The 15,372-nt window shown below is 36.3% G+C and overlaps 1 protein-coding gene across 4 annotated transcripts; it reads left to right on the top strand.

The window, feature by feature from the left end:
- Positions 1–1,478: 1,478 nt before the first annotated feature.
- On the top strand, positions 1,479–14,224 carry LOC140823082 (uncharacterized). 4 transcript variants are annotated; one of them, XR_012116140.1, is made up of 10 exons: positions 1,479–1,623; positions 2,735–2,983; positions 3,065–3,280; positions 3,367–5,737; positions 5,851–6,605; positions 6,749–6,933; positions 7,002–7,113; positions 7,211–7,261; positions 12,120–12,212; positions 12,670–14,224. XR_012116140.1 is itself a non-coding variant. In XM_073184204.1 (8 exons), the coding sequence occupies exons 2-7, from the start codon at positions 2,777–2,779 to the stop codon at positions 7,081–7,083; spliced, it is 3,816 nt and encodes a 1,271-aa protein (XP_073040305.1). In that variant the 5' UTR covers positions 1,479–1,623; positions 2,735–2,776; the 3' UTR covers positions 7,084–7,113; positions 7,211–7,431. The 4 variants fall into 4 exon arrangements, 2 of the variants coding, with proteins under 2 accessions (XP_073040305.1, XP_073040306.1); XR_012116141.1 differs by having other exon boundaries at positions 7,002–7,089; XM_073184204.1 differs by lacking the exons at positions 12,120–12,212; positions 12,670–14,224 and having other exon boundaries at positions 7,211–7,431.
- Positions 14,225–15,372: the final 1,148 nt, after the last annotated feature.

Consider the following 15,372-nt stretch of genomic DNA (forward strand, 5'->3'; position numbering starts at 1 on the left):
AAACTAAAACAAATTTAACATGAGTATTGACACCAAATATTCCATGACATGCTAAAATCACAAATTTCTTAAAAAACCACGACAAAAATAAAATAAAGCGATATAATTTAAATAGTATAACTAAGAGTGTAAAAATGAACCCGACTCACAAACCTGACACAAGCCGCCCTGAAAATATAGGATTTGGGGTTTTCAGGTTTGGGTCAGGTTGAGTTGGACTTAACCGAAATATGAACCAAAAATTGGGTGGGTTTGGGTTTGAGTTCAGGTTGACCTGAATTGAAAATCAGGTCACCTATCAACCCGAACCCACCCGACCAATTTATGTTTTTTTCTTTCAAATCTTGACTCATACAAAAATGTGTGAAACAATTGAGAAGTAGTGTTTAAAATTTGAAAGATATTTGTGATGCTTGAATATTTTTTTTAATTGTAGATTGATTATCATAAATTTTTGTTGTGTAATAATGTTTTTTGAAATACTTGTATTTTCTAAACAATTATTTCTTTTTTGAACTAAAAGTTTAGATAATTTGACTCTTAAACTTAAATAATCCATGATTATATTTATCATGCGAGAATTTTGTTATTATATGTTTAAACTAAAATATTATTATTATTATTATTATTATTATTATTATTATTATTATTATATTATGTTTTGAATTTTTTATTTAATTATTTTGTTAAAGATATAAAGTAAAAAATATAGACTGGTTGGTCGGTTTGGTTTGGATTCGAGTTGAAATATTTTTTTAATATCCTTGTTTTTAACCCAACCCGAACCCACACAACCTACCTAAATCGACACCTCTAAGTATAAACACAACTTAATCCACAATTTATAGACATGTCATGATTGTTAATTTCTTTGAAAACTACGACAAAAGTAAAAATAGAGTAAAATGAGATAAACAATAACAAAATTGAAGGGACGTTGTTTACAATAACTCGAAATTCGCGCGCTGATTGATGAACAATCGAAACGGTTGTATTTGCCGATTGTACATTTTGCGCATCTCATGCCACGTGCCACAATCCAATACGAGGATATAATATTTAGCATTAATTGAATATTTAAACTTTCAATCTCGCGCCGGTCATCGTTGTCAGAGTTCCGATAATCTTCTTACGAACTTTGTGAGCTCTGATGACCTCCGACTGACGAGGAGTTTTTACAGGCTTTTAGCGAAAATCCGACATACATTTGAGTCTTTAAATCATTTAAAAATGTCTTTAACAGTGATTCATAGATATTTTTTTACGAAATGTTCATTTTCATATGAGATTGTCCAGAAATGAGTGCACCTTTCTCCATTTCTTTCACCATTTCTCCATTTCATACCATATTTATTTATTTATTTATATTATACTAAATTATTAAATTATTATTATTATAATTTGTTTAGCATGAATGTGTGCGCTGTAGACCCTACAAACCCTCACTCCCCACCTATAAAAGGCACCGCTTCCTCTCATCTGCCCGCATTTCATTTCTCCACAGTCGCTTTCCTCTCCCAGTGTTTCTCTCGTTCTCTCCAGGAAACGTCAGAAAATTCTCTTGGGGATCGCGCATCCAGGCTTTTTATTTGATGATTAAAGTCTTTGGACAAGGGTTTTGAGGTGTGTAACAGGTTTTTTCCCCCTAAATTTTATATATTTGGGCGTGAATTTTTCCTCATTTCTTGATAAAACTGATGTGTGAAGATATGTTTTGAGGGATGGTTCTGCTTGTTTGTTAGAATTTTTTTTTCTTTTTTTTTGTTGCATTTCTCAGCTAAGTTATTTCAGGTTCATTTGATTTTCCGATCTATTTGTGTTTTGTATTTTTGGGAAATTTCCTTGGTGTGGATCTATTTTTTCGGCTAGCGATTTGTCATGTTAAATTAATATGAATTTATTTGTCCTAATTGTTTTTTTTTTATTTTTCGCTGGAGAGAGTAATCCTTTAAAGTTTGCTCATTTCTTTAAAATTAATGTGTCTGAACATGTTCAACTCTTCTTGATTCTTTGATTTTCTTCAAAAAATCATTTTTAACTCGGACCAACAGTATTATTATTATTATTATTATTATTATTATTATTATTATTCCAGTATTATTATTATTATTATTATTTTAACTTTTATTATTATTATTTTTTTTCCAGTATTATTATTATTATTATTATTATTATTATTATTATTTTAACTTTTAACGCCTCCCAAAAATTCTCAATTTCTGTATTACATTTTTAATCAATTTATTATATCTTTAAATTTTAAAATAAATTGTTGCATGACATCGACATCACATTCACCAACTCGATTTCCATAAATCTTTCCCATTTCATGAAATTTCAAAAACAAATCCATACATCTCCCTAAGTATTCTCGTTTTCCAATTCATGTAAATATTGCCTGCTAGCCAAAACAAAAGTGGGAGATGAGAATGGCTGCAAAATTTAATCATCTCTCTCATTTGTTTATTACAGTTTTGTTTTCATTATATTATTTATATGCTTGTACTGTTTTACCAGCATACGTGGATTGTGAAACAGAAGATTATTCTACTTGGTGATACAATTCTTTCAGTAATTTGTAACTTGTTTATTTTGTGCATTAGTTAATTGGCTATGTGATATTTGTAATAATAATTTATTATAATGTGGAATTATTCTATCATATCTATTATTGTATATTTTTTTATGCATGTATTAATATTTTAATATATTAATTTTTTGTTTCTTTGTTCAGGCATTGAAGCTTGTCGCCATCCAAGATTTTACTTGAGAATCCATGGGTTTTGATATAGAGTGCATAATAGACATTCAAACCTATCCAGGGGAGTATTTTTGTCCTGTTTGTCGTACGCTTGCATATCCAAATGAAGCATTTCAGTCGCAGTGCAGTCACCTATACTGCAAACCTTGCTTGGCACACATTGCAAATGGTAGCAAGGCATGCCCTTATGATGGATACTTGGTGACCGAGTCTGATTCTAAGGTTTGTCTCTCCTGCCTATACATTTGAATGACAGACACCGTTTCTTGCATATTTTTCTGAAGCTATAATTTGTTTTGGCAGCCGCTAATAAACTCGGATAGATCACTGGCAGAAAAGATTGGAAAGGTTAAGGTTCACTGTCTATTCTTCAGAAGTGGTTGCACATGGGAGGGTACTCTATCTGATTGTACCTCTCATTGTTCTGAGTGTTCCTTTGGAAGTTCGGCAGTTATATGTAACAGATGTGGTATCCAAATTGTTCATCGCCAAGTACATGATCATGCACAGAGCTGTACGGTGCGTGTATGAAGCATTTGTTCTTCGTATTCATATGAATAGGAGTCTTGGTTAAAATGAACTCTGACATCAACCTTTAATTGCAGGGAGCGTATGAAGCAAAACAGGCTATAGGGGGTGCAACTAGCTCTGGCACCACTTTGTCCGCACCCATTGCAACTGTAAACCTCACTGTAGCTCAATCTGGCCAACCACTTTCTCAGCTCCAGAATAGTCAGAATGTTGCTGTTAGTCTGCAGCCTGGACAAAATCCAACTCAGCAACCTATTGCTAATCCTCAGGCTGTTTCTGTACAAACAGAGCAGTGGTATCAGCAACAGTACCAGCAATACTATCAGCAATATTCCGGATATGATCCTTACCAACAGCCTCATCAGCAATATCATCCCCTTCAGCAAAACCAGCATAATCCACTGCATGTGCATGGTCAGCCCCAGTCTCATGCATATGCCCAGCCTGCTGCCCAGACCCAGTCCCAGCTCCAGCTCTATCCTGTCCCTCTAAACCAGCAGCAGCCCCAGTTTCAACCACCAGCCCAAGGAATAGCACAATCTCAGCCACCTGTGCCACCTCAAATTCCAATGCAGGTACAATTTCCTTCTCAAGGGCAAACCCAGTTGCATCCACCCAACCAAACCTTTCCTCCTGATTATCAAGTCAACCCTCAAAAACAACCTTCACATCTGATGCTTCCCCAGGCTCAAATACCCCACCAAATTCTTCTGCCGCCACCTCATAGTCAACCTGACCAGCTTCCGCTTAGTCTCCAAGCGGTGAGCATGCAGCCTGCTGTCCAACATCCTCAGTTGCCTCCTTATTTTCCACCTCCTTTGCAGATTCCTCAAGCTCATGCTTCCCAAACTCACAGCCAACCCCAATTTCAAAATCAAACTTCAAACCAGTCTCATTTGCAGATTCAGTCACAAGCTTCACATTATCAGAATCAGTACCCTCAAGTACGCCCTCCTCCACTCAACCAGCCAACTGTTCCTGCTGCACGACCGCGGCCTCCACAGCCTCCAGCTTCTAGTGTTAGTGGACATAATTCATATCAACAACCTCAGCCAGCCCATCAAATGCATTCAGGAGTATTGGATCAACCTCCGATAAACGTACGTCCCACAAGTGGGTCATTGCATCCAGTTAAATTGCATGATCAGGTTCCTCATCAACCTGCTGTGATGCGGCCACCCCCTTCTCATGATTCTTTCCCCCCGCCACCGCTGTCTGCATTTTTGCTGCCACAAAGCCAGGTTTCGATTACGCCCCCAGCACATCAGCAATATTCTGCTCATGCTCAACTGTCAAACCATCTCCCTCAGCATAGTACTGGCCTTCAGCCAGTTCAACTAGCTGTTCCCCAGCCTTTCTCACAACAGCAGACTTTTGTTACTCCTGTTAGGGCTCTGTTTCAGCCGCAAGGTCTTTTTCAACAACAGCAGCCGCTTCAACCTCAGCTACGCTCATACGGTCCTCCTCCACCTCAGCAGTCACAAAGTTATGATGGCAAATCTATGACGTCAAATGAGGGCATGCATCCACAAAACTATCAACAATCTTCTAGTGGCTTTGGAGCTGTGGTTCACGCTGTACCTTCACAACTTGGTTCAACTCTGCCACCTGCAAATCCGAATTCTGTTGAATCTGCAATACTTGATGATGAATATTTTTCAAGTAAGCATTCAAATCCAGGTGCTAGGGTACCAGGTCAGGGGCTTGCTGAAAAGGAAGTTCTTCGAACTGACGTTGAGCCTCTGAAAAAAGAAGCCATATCGAATAAAAAATTGGGACCGCAAGAAATGATTGCTGCTAGGGTGAAGGACGAGGTTAGTGGGAGCGCAACAGAGAAATTATCTGGTGCCATGTCCATTGAGGCAAAAACTACAGAAGGTAATGCCTCTGAAGAAAAGAGCCATTCCGTGGCAGGCTCAAATTTGCCACAACAGGTGCAGGACCTTGAAAGTCGGAAGGAGGTAGTTGCGGGTCTGTCTACTGATATTGAGAAGGTTTCCAAGAACCCTCCCTCCAAGCCTGAATTACAACTGAAAGAGCAACCTCCATTGACACTAAAGCCCCAAGGATTGGGAATTTTGCCGCATCCTGGGCATTCTCTTCCACTTCCTGTCCTGACATCCCATACTGGGAGAGCTTCTGGTTATTTTGGGCCTCCACCTGGAAGTTTTGATAGTGATCTGCGTGGGGTTACTGGAAATGCTCCACAACTTCATCCTGAAGGTCAGTCTGGTCCCCAGAACCATTTTAGACCTAATGAAAGTGTCATGTTCAAACATCAAAACTCATCTTACCTGTCTGAGTCTGTTGAGAGGGTTCCTCATAGGCAGATTTATGGGCATGAGCCAAGTGTTTGGAGGGCTAATGGGGAAACAGAACCCAACTTTGGCTCACGGGAGCATTTGAATCCATTTCCGATGGAACCATTTCGGCCTCTTGAACAAGGTACTTTTATTGTTTAATCAAATTTTGCTATGATTCCATGGTGGATTTTTCCTGGAATTGTCCTCGCTTCACTATTTTTGTGGGGTTCCTCATGGGTTCTTTTTCATATACAGGTTCGATGACTGTTGATAAATCACAACCTGGGTCAAGTTATGGCACTGGAGGGAAATTAAATTCTGGATTAGATTCAAATTTGAGAGACTTGCCTCCATATCACGCTTCGGGTGGACAGGGTCATGAAGATGTCTTTGGACCTGGCCTTGAATCTGGACGACGTCATGCGAAACATTTGCCTCCCTGTAGTCCAGGAGGGGAGTATCTTGGCATTTCTCATGAATTTGGTGGACCTTCCAGATTTCCTCGGGGCACCACTGGCTTTCATGATATTAATGCCAGGGAAGTACATAGGTTTGGTGAAGGATCCAGATCTTTCAATCTACCTTCAGATCCAGTTGGAAATCCTTTTCATGATAACAGGTTTCCCCCTGTGCCTGGTCACCCGAGGAGAGGTGACAGTGACGGTCAACACAATTTGAGATTCGGAGAGCATATGACTCGGCCGCTTCACAGCCATATCAAGAGCGATGATGCTATTGGAAAAGATGGGCCAGGACCAGTCCCCTTAGGGAGGGTGGACTTCTCAGGCCCTGGAAATTTTCCTGGTCATTTTATGTCTGAGGCTGCTGGACATGGTATCTTTTCTGGTAACTCCCATGCAGGAGAATTGGGTGGACCGGGAAATTTTAACCATCGAATACCATTCGGTGAATCTATTAGAGGTGACAGACCAAACATTCCACCTTTTGGGGTACCCGGTATCGGGAGCAACTATCCACTTCAGGGATTTCCTAATCCTGGAGGCTTTGTAGTGAGCATCGACTAAGTGTTTTTTTTATCGTGTTCAAGAATTTCTTATTTTTTCGCTTCCTACCTTGTTGATCTATTATGCATCTGTATGCATTTATTTTCCGCTACTATTCGAGAATCAATGTTTCCAATTGAAATTTACAGGGCGAGGTGGATTCTTTTGATTGGTCAAGGAAGAGGAAGCCTATAAGCATGGGTTGGTGTAGGATTTGCATGTTTGATTGCGTGACTGTGGAGGGGCTAGAAATGCATTCTCAAACTAGGGAACACCAGAAGATGGCTATGGATATGGTAAAGACCATTAAGCAAAGGAATAAAAAGAAGCAGAGGTAAGGAAGTGTGCTTGCTGTTTTGTTCTGCTGGATTCTTGTCATTATTTTATTTGTTGTTACTGCAGAACTTCTGTCGGGCACATGGGTTATGATGGGGGAAGCAAGAGTAAAACAGTTGGTACTAGTGGCCGTGGGAACAAACCTTGACTCCTGGTACTGGGTTTTGTTGCTTGCAGGGTATAAGATTCTTTTTAGCACTCATTCGAGTTGAATTATGAAATTTTGCTTCAAATTTTATAATTTGGCTTTTCATGGGTTTTTTTTTTAATCTCAGGTTGCTGCATTGTTTTGGGAATGGGTGCTGTTGGGATGAAGTTTTGTGGCAGTTAAGTTGTTTTTTATGGGCTTGACATCAGACTTTACTTTTGGGACAGTTTGGTGATGGATGATTATATGTCGTAAAAGTTGTGTTGAACTTGGTTTCCTTTATTTGTGTGTTATGGGATATTTTGTCTTTTCTTATAATGTATACCTTGTATTTGGTATTTAGCTTTATTTTTCATGCTCAGATTCCTTTTAAATTTTAGCATGGAATCAACGATAGGACCATTCAAACTTTACCTACCAAGTTAAAAAAATTCATTTCAGATATTATTGCACCACTGTAATGGACTAAAATAGGCATTTTATCTTAAAACTTTTTGATGACTTGAAATAAAAAGAGAGGTAATTTTTATGAATACCATAGAGAAGGTCAATGCTCATATGTTGGTGAACTAAGCTACATATAGCTGCCTCATATGCTTGTCTGAACTCCATGTTCTGAAAAGCATGACCCATCTATTTATGAAATATATGTTCCATTTCACACTCTTGTACCGAAAAAGAAAATCTAACTACAAATCAAAACGCACAACTGTAGAAAACAGACAAGAATGTATCTGTACTCGAAAATCTAACTACAAATCAAAACGCACAACTGTAGAAAACAGACAAGAATGTATCTGTACTCCATCTACTAATTGTTTATGCTCTGTAGGATATTTATGTGGTTGAATGTTTTTGCATTCCAGTATTATGGGCATGCGAATTCTCTCTAGGTTTACAGGAAAAAAATGTTTATTTGATGCAATTGCTGCATCAAACTGTAAAACTATCATCACTGTACAGCAACTTCTAGTTTGACGTTGTGGATTTTAGTAGAGGGTAATGACACTTCTATGCTCTGCATATAGTATGCATTTTGTTTCCTGGTACCATCAAAACATATAGAGATGAGAAAATACATTTTGCAGAACACAGTTGGTTACAGCAGTTTAAGTGCCAACATCAGATCATGCAATGATCTTTTCAGCAAGCCATTTTAATGCTAGTTTTGTTCTTTCATAATATAGCATTACAAGCACATTCGATTAACAGTCAAAAAATAATCTCCCATTGACTGCTTATGGAAAATACAGAACATAACAAAATGTCTACAGTTGCTATAAACTAGTATCGTATCAGATACACAATCCCTTTCATCGTTCATCAGTCCAAGTAAAACAGCCATGTCCTAAAAAACGGTACACCTGTGTTAAATAGCTATACTTGTGGGTGTCATGGGCTTACCATCTGGCATAGTTGTTAAAGGCGCACTACTGGCCCAGCCTAGGTGCTGGGCGTAGCCAGGCACGACCTTTGCGCCTGGGAGACCTCTTGCATATGGCGCGCGTGCAAGTCGCACCTGCAGCGCGCTTTACATTTAAAAGGAAAAAAAAAGCCTGGCCTGCTTCTTTCTCATGATAAAAAAAGAAAACCTTAAAACCTAGCCCAAATACAGTACTTGTTTGTGTGTTAAAATAACTCTAAGCCCAGTATAAAATCAACCCAAAAAGTGTGTTTTACTCCCTAAACTCTGCGATTAAAGTTGAACTCCCTAATTTTCGAAATTAATCTTTAGCCTCCTCCACTATTAGGCGCAGCATCTTTCTCTATCCCGACATTTTAATTTTTTTCCTTATTAATCGGATCGCTTCCTTCCCCAATTCAAGTCGTTATTTCTTTGCACTCTATTTGAAAACACTACATATCTACTACCAGATGGCACAGTTAAAATACTAAATTCTATTTTTCAATCACTCCAAACGCTCAACTACTCTATCCTGCAGCCAAAATTTGAATTTTATAAAATCTAGCTAGGAAAATGTTTGATGCGCCTTACTTTGCTAAGGCATGCCCTTCCCCTTGAGAGTTGAGTCTAAGGCTCCAGGACACTTTTGTGCCTTAAAACAACTATGCCTTCTGGTGTATGAATAACTATATAGGATAACGTATTGTGAAATAAAATATCATGTTTATTGCGAGTCATTGAAGAAGAAAGCCTTCAAACCTGCATAACAATATAGGATAAAGTGTTGTGAAATAAAATACCATGTTTAAGCCTTCAACTTCAAACCTCTCTATTTAAACATATTGGTAGTAGAGAACCTTGAAGTTTTTGTTTTAGCATGCCAGGTATTAAACTTTGTGGACAAACTGTAATAACCTAGTTCGGTCTTCTTTGTTGGTTAAAACGTCGAAATTATCCAATGTGTTTGTACGCTTACCACTAAAGTCTTAGTAGGATATGTATCAGGTCTCATTGGCCATTTACCTTTTCGATGATGATGATTTTGTTGAGTGTATAAATCTTGGCTTGAACTGTTGTCATTGTTGGTAACTGGTAATATATCTCCCAAAGGGGTTATGTTCCTCATTTTCGGGTGGTTCATTATACAGATGTAAAACGCTGTGACCATCACACATTCTTCTTGGGTTTATTAAATTCCTGCCGAAAACATGCTGAGGGTATTCAGTGAGAGTTTACCTAGATATTCTAAGTTGATGAAATCTAAGAGGAAGTTGATTCCATTTTAATGGTTGGTTGATTGCATGTTTTGTAGGAAATTGAATATTGTGGTCATATATAAATTTGTGCCATAGTTAAACATTTGATGATGCTTGTTTAATACCTTTCCCCTACAAGTTGTATTATTTATAAATAATGAGTCGGACACGAAGAAGCCGGGAGTGGCACTCTGGCAACACAAATTTAGATCTGATCTGGAAATAAAAATGATGTGCACTGTAACATGAAAAGAACCATAGATGATTCGTTCCCAGTGATCATATTATCACAGTTTTTGATCCATGAGTTCTATTAGTTTCATCGCTGCTGCAGTTATACCAAATTGTCACTAGTTGTCTTAATCGTTAATTTGTACTTCTGGTATATTATTTTGTCTTTCAACAAAAGTTAAAATGAATTCATTGGCTGATGTATACAGTCCTTGCCTTTTATTATGAAGGCCAGGGGCGGAGCCAGGATTTAAAATTACCTGGGGCTGGCTCCGTCCCATGCTGTATTTAATAAAATAAATAATTAATTAAAAAAATTAAAATAAAAATATGTAACAATTGACTTCATGAAAACATAGAACAAGAGTATTTAATATTTAATACCTTAAAAAACATGGAGCTAAAACACTACTGAATATAAATTCGAAAATCCCATTTACATAATTCTGAATTTTTCCAAAATTCCTACAAAATTCCATAAATTCGCATTTATATTTTCTATAGCATCTAAACATCCAAATAATAAATAATCAACACTAAAAATCGCAATACTCAATATAAAATCTGGAAATTCGAAATAATGCTCAAATAAATTCTCAAAAATTATCAATATCATCAATCGGCTCAAAATAGTAACTACAATAAAAAATTTAACATATATCAATTATCGGAATTAAAAAAAAAACCAAAATACCCAAATTTTGCACTAAAATCTGAAATTACCTTTAAAATTCGAAATCTAACGAAGAACAACAAGAACGAGCGGTAGAAAGTCTAACGTTAAGATTTTCTCATATTTTCGGTGAAAACGGTGACCAATGGGCGACTGCATTCTGAACATCTTTATAAGAGTATTATTTAACAGCTCAAGTGTTAAATATAGACAAATCATTGTAGAATAGCTTTAACTAAATTGTTGAGGGATCTTAGTTTGCCCATATGATTGGAAAAAATGCCTGAGATAATGTTGAGTGTATGTTCATGTTGAGCATAACATTTTATTGAGACTGGAAATTCAAGTATCCATGTAAAACTTCAGTTAATGTGAAACATAATTTGATATCAGTTATTGTCTAGAGTTCTAATGGAGTGTGCTCTGCAATGATTACTACAAAGAACGAGGAAATCGTGCTATATATTTTATTAGGTGGGTGTCAACTGTTTTGCTTCTTTGAGTTCTCTGCTTGGAGGGCTGTGAGAGTACCTAGACTTTTCTGACGTATTAGATTTGTTGATTGTGAAAATGAACGTGCGCGTTTCCTAGAAGGTGCTATAAGATTCAATTTTGGACTCTCGGGTTAAGCTAACTTGATATTAGTCTGATTTGATATTTCTCAAAGGTGATGTTTATAATGAGTTTGAAAGCAGTCCAAAGTACACACTGATTTTGGTTTGCATTGCAAAGACTTGAAGCTAACAACAAAATAGATACTTATGAAACTGGATTATAGATTTTGACTTTGATCTTGTGAATTAAAGAACATCTGGTTTTATTTGACTCTGGTGTAGCATTGTACCTTTAAAAATAAAAAACTTTTAGGAGAAACAACTTATCACTATCTCAATGATAAAGCAGATGTATTGGACCATGATAAGAGATCATTGGAGTAAATTGAACTTTCAAATGTTGAGCATCATAATTGTTACTCGGACAAGGCTTCTTAGATGCTCTTATTGAAGTTGTTTGAACCAAAAAAAAGTTTTGTTTATCATTGATCAAATCAGTTGTGTACCATTTGGATTCGTCAGCCAATGTCAATCTTTGTTATGCTTGTAAGATATTTTGACTGTGAACCGATTGGCCCTGCCCTAAATTGAAACGGTAATGAAATAACTTGAGATGAATAGCATGGTATTTATGGAATTATACTGCTTACCACTACTGGACAGTGTACATGAAGTTAGTCTTGACAATATCGTCAAGGGTTCTGGTTGGATGGACCTAGGAAAGTCATTTTTATTGTTTTCGGAAACTGTTATTGGAGAGCTTTCTAGTTGTTTATGTACTAGAAGGATATTTTCATTTAATTTTTCAACATATACCCTTGTCAATTGAGACCTAAATTCCTAATCCTGATGTTAAAGTTATATTTTTGGAAACATTTGAATTTTAATTGTTTTTTGGTTGAAATTTTGTGTCATAGATCATTTCCATTCGACCTGTTTTTCTTCGGGAAGCAGAAGAGAAAAAAAAAGGGCTGAGAGTTAAGCAGAATGGTTGCTCAATTCATTTGATGGTAGGTTGCTCAATTCATTTGATGGTAAGAATATGGTTGGTGTTCAATTTTGCTCACATCTTATTTGTGTTGCTCAATTATGTCTTGACTTTCGTAATTTTACCTGTATGTAACTTTCTCGATTAATTTCCTAATATGACTCAGAAACCTATTATTCATATATTTAGCTGTTATAATATTAATATTTAAATATTAATATCCAGGCTGTAGGTGCTTGTTAGGTTGTAGTCTCATACTTCAGTCTTTTGTCAATTAGAAACTAGGAGGAAATAGGGTTTTAAGAATGATGAAAAGAACCTATTTTTAGGGGATAAAGTGATTTTCGTGGTTTTAAAATTTATTCATCGAGTAATGTGGATTTAGATGTTGAGAACTAGTTAAATTTTGAAGCAGACCTGCTGAGAACTTCGCGAGCTTCTAAAGTAAAATGTGAATAAAATTCAGAATTTTTCTGTAGGTTTCTGAAATGGAGGGGGCTTCATCTGGATAACTGAGGTTTGGAAGCTGACTGATAAATTTAGATCATCACATTTATTAGCAATCCTTCACTCTGTATTTCATCATTAGATCTCTCTGGGTTCATATTCACTGGATTACTTGGAAGTTCCAGTGGAAGCTTTTCATCTGTTCACCCTGTTTCTTTCTATCGAGACGTCAATTACAAGAGAAGGCTTCATTTTCATTTGTTGGAATTTCATGTGGATATGAAGGCCCTTAACTTTACGACTATTAGAATTCAAACAACAATGCAGGAGAACTTAAATCATATCAAACTATTTTCCACTTCCCCGGAGATTTTTTTTCTTTCCCATATACACTAAAGGATAACTTTAAACGGATTGTCGGGTATGATTTTCAAAAACACACATCTATAGAAATCATGACTGAAATCCGAACCAGACATTTTCAGTAAGCTAGGTAGTTGATTGCTTAAATGTCGTTTTTTAATATTATTTGGCTTGACCTGCTGCGACTAAAATATGCAAAAAATATCCTTCGTTTTATATATACTTTTTTTGTTTTCTTAGTTCTAGTCAAATGAATATTCATCTGTTTGTTCATGTCGATGTAGTTAATTATCAAACCTTATTATGTGTCTGATTATTATAACTACTAGCCTACTATACCAACCTTACTTTTGATCTATCTGATTTGATAACAATTAAAATTTTCGCTGCATTGTTTCACTAGGAGGTAATAACGTGCTTCCACCCTTTGAGAGAGAGATCTTGGGTTAGTGACAGTCTTTGATTTTCCTCTTTCCATGCTTGAATTCGATCAAGGGTATGGTTGGAAATCACGATAAGCTTGACCTCACTTAATTTTAAAGAGGGATAGAGAACAAGCAGAGTGATATAGTTTCGCATTTATTTGAAGAAATCTGGATCAAGAACCTGTGTTCGAACTCCACCCAACGGGTCTGCGCCATAGGATATGTGTTCATGTATCATAGACTTTTGGCGCATCATATTAACTTTTTGTGTATTAACCACGTATAATTTCATGAAATACATTGATATATTATAAATTTGAGTGGTTTTTTCCGAGGATTTTTGGTTCCATTCTTAGCGAGCATAGATGATGTAGTTAGAAACATTTAGATCCTAGATGCAACCTTTTCAAATAAAGCCCAGGAAAATCTAAAGGGGGCGAAGATAGGTAGTACCACCACACCTCTCCCTAGGACGATATTTGCACGATGAAGGGCGAAGCACTTGGTTAACAAAGAAGGCGACTAATCTGTGTGTTAACCGGTGAGGTTTTTGGAGGGTGTTTGTGTGTGTTTTTTTGTTTGTTTGTAGGATCCAGTTGAAGAAGTGCAGTGGTCGAAGCGCACCAATATTCAGCTGAAGCTGTGGAGTTTGTTGGATTACTTTTGATAATTATACTCTTTTATTTCTTGAAATTGTGAAGTTGAGGCTTATTTTATGGATAAGTCGTGTGTTACATGAATATTATAAAAAGACTAAAAGAATTGTTTTATTAAATTATGCGTTAGGAAGTTTCTTATTTATTATAAGATTTGAATAAGGTAATGGCAAAAATGTGGTATTTTAACCAGTATAAATTTGGTACCTAATAGAAATTTTCCTTTTACTCGTAAAGAAATTTTTCAAATTTTTTATCGTTTTATGTACAGTTAAAATTGATTGTTTTTTAGTATTGTAGATATTAACTATTTAAAACTTAATAAACTACCAGCCGTAGTTAAAAATGGCATGTCTCACTGAAGCAGACATATTTAATTTATTCAGTTAATTGTTTTTGTGTGGAAATGTTTATGTTTATTTTTGGAATTATTTGCAAACAATACTTAAATTTGGTTTAAAAGATGATGTATATATGAATGACTAGAATTGAAATGTCGAATATTTTTTGAAATCTAAATGTATTTGTTTCAGCACAATGGTTTTTCGTCTGGACTCACTGCCTTTAAAATATATAATATTTCACACTTCAAAATTTGATATCCCGTACCTGGTCCGACACGATTCATCGGAGCTCGTCTCACGGAGTCCGAGTTATTTCTACTCGGAAAATAGATCACGTAAGATGGAAATGCCCGAACATCTGAGTTCAGAGCATGATTAGCTGAGCCAAGCTCAATCAAGCAACTATGACATTGAATACAGTTTTACTAATACAAAATATCTGGCTAAAACTAATGTAAAGGAAAAATATAATAATAATAAAATGATACATTTAAATTTTATAATTTATTAAAGATATGGTCATATTAGAATGAATCTAGTATTTCTAGAACTTGCTTCGCTGATAGTTTTTCTCATAAAAGATATTTAAGTACAGGATAATTTTGAAATAGCGCGTAAGGGAGCAAGACCAAGCCGAACCACTAGGACTGAGAGTAAGTCCTTCCCACATGTCAAGGTGAATAAATAAATGCAAAAGATATCAACCTGCTTTAGGTGAGAATAGTGAAAGAAAGAGAAGGGGAGGCCTTTGCTGAATTGACTACGCAACATGTTTCTCAAACTGAAAATGGAAAGACATGTCAATTGGAAAAAACGACTAGCTCCCTTGCTCGACCTCTCAGCTCGGACGTCATCAGACAGGAGTTCATTTCTCAGGTTTAGCACACAAAGGAAATAGTGGTCGAGAAAAATGAAGGTGATTGGAGGTACGAAATTTAACAAAATTT

The sequence above is a fragment of the Primulina eburnea genome, chromosome 2 (assembly GCF_022965805.1).
Source record: "Primulina eburnea isolate SZY01 chromosome 2, ASM2296580v1, whole genome shotgun sequence".
In the NCBI taxonomy this organism is placed as follows: domain Eukaryota; kingdom Viridiplantae; phylum Streptophyta; class Magnoliopsida; order Lamiales; family Gesneriaceae; genus Primulina; species Primulina eburnea.

What these genes read in the sequence shown, in the direction of transcription:
- LOC140823082 (XM_073184204.1), top strand. Translation starts at nt 2,777, where the DNA reads ATGGGTTTTGATATAGAGTGCATAATAGACATTCAAACCTATCCAGGG. An exon ending in ATCATGCACAGAGCTGTACG is followed by an intron (nt 3,281 to 3,366) that starts GTGCGTGTATGA and finishes CTTTAATTGCAG; the next exon opens with GGAGCGTATGAAGCAAAACA. An exon ending in AGGAATAAAAAGAAGCAGAG is followed by an intron (nt 6,934 to 7,001) that starts GTAAGGAAGTGT and finishes TTGTTACTGCAG; the next exon opens with AACTTCTGTCGGGCACATGG.